The sequence below is a fragment of the Clinocottus analis genome, unplaced genomic scaffold (assembly GCF_023055335.1).
Source record: "Clinocottus analis isolate CAN_PGR_092001 unplaced genomic scaffold, fCliAna1.0.p SCAF_4, whole genome shotgun sequence".
NCBI lineage: Eukaryota > Metazoa > Chordata > Actinopteri > Perciformes > Cottidae > Clinocottus > Clinocottus analis.
The window spans coordinates 24,208,048-24,212,688 of record NW_027176153.1 but is presented as its reverse complement, the minus strand read 5'-3'; the positions used below and the strand labels follow the sequence as shown (position 1 = coordinate 24,212,688).

General features: G+C 45.1%; 1 protein-coding gene across 1 annotated transcript in view; it reads left to right on the top strand.

Moving 5' to 3' along the window:
* Positions 1-3,209: 3,209 nt before the first annotated feature.
* Positions 3,210-4,641, top strand: part of LOC137801009 (XK-related protein 7-like) — a 12,236-nt gene continuing 10,804 nt past the window's right edge. The window contains exon 1 of the mRNA XM_068598397.1: positions 3,210-3,469. Within this exon, the coding sequence (XP_068454498.1) occupies positions 3,210-3,469 (260 nt within the window). The remainder of the gene's footprint in view (positions 3,470-4,641) is intronic.

Below are 4,641 nucleotides of genomic sequence, written 5' to 3'. Positions count from 1 at the left end.
TCTCTCCCTTCATTACTTTCTTCTTCACGCCATAAATCTCTTCTCCTTCTCTCTCTTCTGTTCCTCTTCACCTCCCTTCACCTCTCTTTATCACTTCTTCACGTCTTTCTTCACCTGGCTTCTTTTTGTCCTTCGCTTTCCCCTCTTCCTCCTTTTCCACTTCCTCCTCCCTCTCCTCTTCCTCCTTTTCCCCTTCTCTTCTTCCTCCTCCCTCTCCTCTTCCTCCTTTTCCCTTCTCTTCTTCCTCCTCCCTCTTCTCTTCCTCCTTTTCCCCTTCTCTTCTTCCTCCCCTCTCCTCTTCCTCCTTTTCCCCTTCTCTTCTTCCTCCTTTTCCCCTTCTCTTCTTCCTCCTCCCTCTCCTCTTCCTCCTTTTCCCCTTCTCTTCTTCCTCCTCCCTCTCTTCTTCCTCCTTTTCCCCTTCTCTTCTTCTCCTCCCTCTCCTCTTCCTCCTTTTCCCCTTCTCTTCTTCCTCCTCCCTCTCCTCTTCCTCCTTTTCCCCTTCTCTTCTTCCTCCTCCCTCTCTTCTTCCTCCTTTTCCCCATCTCTTCTTCCTCCTTTTCCCCTTCTCTTCTTCCTCCTCCCTCTCTTCTTCTCCTTTTCCCCTTCTCTTCTTCCTCCTCCCTCTCCTCTTCCTCCTTTTCCCCTTCTCTTCTTCCTCCTCCCTCTCTTCTTCCTCCTTTTCCCCATCTCTTCTTCCTCTTTTCTCCTTCTCTTCTTCCTCCTCCCTCTCTTCTTCCTCCTTTTCTCCTTCTCTTCTTCCTCCTCCCTCTCTTCTTCCTCCTTTTCCCCTTCTCTTCTTCCTCCTCCCTCTCTTCTTCTTCCTTTTCCCCTTCTCTTCTTCCTCCTCCCTCTCCTCTTCTTCCTTTTCCCCTTCTCTTCTTCCTCCTCCCTCTCCTCTTCCTCCTTTTCTCCTTCTCTTCTTCCTCCTCCCTCTCCTCTTCCTCCTTTTCCCCTTCTCTTCTTCCTCCTCCCTCTCTTCTTCCTCCTTTTCCCCATCTCTTCTTCCTCCTTTTCCCCTTCTCTTCTTCCTCCCCTTTTCCCCTTCTCTTCTTCCTCCTCCCTCTCCTCTTCCTCCTTTTCTCCTTCTCTTCTTCCTCCTCCCTCTCCTCTTCCTCCTTTTCCCCTTCTCTTCTTCCTCCTCCCTCTCCTCTTCCTCCTTTTCTCCTTCTCTTCTTCCTCCTCCCTCTCCTCTTCCTCCTTTTCTCCTTCTCTTCTTCCTCCTCCCTCTCTTCTTCAACTTCTCATCAGTTTTGCTTTTCAGTTTCTTCTTCTTTTCACTTTCTCTCAATTTTTCCTTTCTTCATGTTTTTCTTGTCTTTCTTTTCCTCTTTTTCTATTTTGATTTCACTTTTTTTGCTTCACTTTTTAGTTTTTCTTTATCTTTCCTTAATAATTAAGGATTCAATTAATTCCTCCGATTCATTTTCATTTCATGCAATTTTATTTTCTTATCTCTATTCTCCTTCCTTCATCTGCCCTCTTTCTTTTTCTCCCTCTTTCCTTCTTTTTTCCAATTGTTTTTATCCTCCTTTTCCCTACTTTCTTATTCCTCCTCTTTCTTCTTCATGTTCCCTCCTCTGGTTTCCGCTTTTCTTTTCATTTTAAAGCTCATAAGTTTAAAAAGGTTATAAAAAATAAGAAAGCTAACACTAAAAATAAGACTTTTTCTTAGTTTTAAAGGAGGAGAACAGCGATCATCTGGGGGAAATTACATTAAATTATAATCTTATCATGACAGAAGTCATTTATTGTTCCCTATAAGGGTGGAAAAAAAATCAATACAGCACAGTATCACGATCTTTTGTGTGGTGATATATTGTATTGATACACGGAAGCCGAGTATTGATCTTTTATTTAACCAATTCTAAACTTTTTTGGTCCTAGAATAATAAAATGAATTTATTTTTGGGTGACAAAGTTTTCCTTTGAGGACAATTTGCGGTGAATTTTTTTACCGTAATAAATCGCAATATATCACAATACTCAATGTATCGCGATAATATCGTATCGGGACTTAAGTATCGTGAGGATATTGTATATCGTGGGACTTCTGGTGATTCCCAGCCTTCATAATCCACATCCTATAATCCATCACGATGTGGAAAACTTATGGTCTCTGATCTCGTTTTGTTATGACGACGTTTATTGACTGAAATAAAGCTCACATGGAGAAAACAAAGTGTTGGTGCAACTTGTTTCTGTATTTCAACAAGAAAAATGTCTCATCTGGAATGATTGAAGAGTGAAGACGCTGAAACACAAACATTGAGATTAAGATGACAAAGATTAATGGATCGTATTAGAGGATTAGATTATGTTTCCTTTAACCTGTTTCTGTCCCTCTGCTCCTCTTTCTCCCTCCTCCTTTTACACCTCCTCCTTTTACTCCTCCTCCTTTGACCCTTCCTCCTTTTACCCCTCCTTCTTTAACTCCTCCTCTTTTGACCCTTCCTCCTTTAACCCCTCCTTCCTTGACTCCTCCTCTTACTCCTCCTCCTCTTCTTCATTTTCTCCTTGAAGCCGTCGGCTCTGAATTTTTGTACAACTCCTGAATGACGGAGAGCAGCGGAGAGATAAAAGATCAAACTTGAGCCCTTGAGTCAAGCGATAACATCACACACACACACACACACACACACACACACACACACACACACACACACACACACACACACACACTTTCCAATTAAACACTTCAGCGCTCGACGTGATCTTATCTGATCAGCAGCTCGGCAGCTTTGGCAGCAGCGATCAATGCTCGTTTGCCTCGTTGTTCACTCACACACACACACACACACACACACACACACACACACACACACACACACACACACACACACACACACACACACACGTCCTCCCTTCCTGTCTCTTTATGACATTTGTTCACTTTTTCCTTCAGCATTTTTCAATATTCTAACCTTCTTTTCTCCTTCTGTCCATCTCTTCATCTCATAACCTTGTTTCTTCTTCTTGTCTCCTCGTTGTCTTCCTCTCTTCCTCTCTCCTTCCTCCTTCCTCCCCTCACACACTCTCTCCCATAATCTCACGTCCTCGTCTCGGCGCCGGCTTCCTCGGTGTAAGTAGGTCGGTGTTGACAGCTGAGCTCTCTACGCAGACAGAGAGGCGACATCATCGCTGCTCTGTGTGGGCTTCCACACCAACACTCGCTGTTAGAGGCTCCAGCTCCCTGCATGCAGGATCTACGCATGCAGGATCTACGCATGCAGGATCTACACATGCAGGATCCACGCATGCAGGATCTACACATGCAGGATCTACGCATGCAGGATCTACGCATGCAGGATCTACGCATGCAGGATCTACGCATGCAGGATCTACGCATGCAGGATCTACACATGCAGGATCTACGCATGCAGGATCTACGCATGCAGGATCTACGCACGCAGGATCCACGCATGCAGGATCTATGGAGGCCGATCGAAGTCTCCACAGCACAGAGGACCCTGTGAGCTGGACGTCGGGTCCAGGCTTTGTGGTTTCTTCAGAGCTCTGCAGGTCCTGACAGCTGTGCGGCGTTGAGCTCCTGCAGGACCCGTCGAGGCCTCTGAGCGGTCGCCGCTCTGCAGCGCTTTAATAAACGACGCTTAAACATTTAGAATAAGAGATGAAAAGCAGCATCGATGGAGCGCATCAATACTTAACGCTGCGCGTGGGAGCTCAGCTTCATGCGAGGAAGCGACGCGCTTTCTGTGTGGACATTAAAGTCTCTTTCTACGCTAACGAAAGAAACAATGACCCTTAGTTTCAGGTGATAATCCGCTAATAAAAACATAGTTATGGATATTATATTCCATTCCTGCCAATAAATCCCCCTAAATGTAACGCACTGTTTCTTTAAACACCAAATGCACTCTGGTGGAACCAGATAAATATTCTTTATTAGTTTTCTATACGGGAAGTAAAAGGCTTTCTGTTTTTTCATAGCACTGCTTTTGAAGTATTGTGTGTTTGTTGTGTGTGTGTGTGTGTGTGTGTGTGTGTGTGTGTGTGTGTGTGTGTGTGTGTGTGTGCTGCAGGGTGGAACAGAGCCCGGGGCAGTCCTGTGTGTATTCAGTGTGTTTAATTTTGAGATTTTTGACGGCTGCATTATTCACAGACTAGCAGCAGGTTGACTGTTCTAACCTCCATCGTCCCGCTGCAGGGGGCGTGTCATCCCTGCTGGGGGGGGGGGGGGGCATGATGCTGACAGTAAGGTGTGCTGGTGTGGCTCCATATCACCAGTGCATCTTTAATTATTCATCATCTTTAAGCTGCTTTGAGTGCCGGTTGTAGTGAGAAACGCGTTTAAAAGAAGCTGCGAACCCGTCCGAGTCGCACAATATAGGTAATATATATATTCAACAATCACTTCAATCAAAGATGAATGTGATTGTCATGACAGTCTCTAACAGTTGTGCATCAGGGTGACATGATGCAGCGATGACAGACACACAACTGTAGGGTGTTTTAGTTTAGTTTCATTATCTGAACGTCTGCTCTCACGTCGTCTGCATAGAAACATCCCGGCCCTTTGGACAAATGGAGCGGATGACCTCTTCTGTATTGTGTAACGGCAGCTCAGCAGCATGAGATGAACATGAACACACAACTACACAACTACACAACCACACAACTACA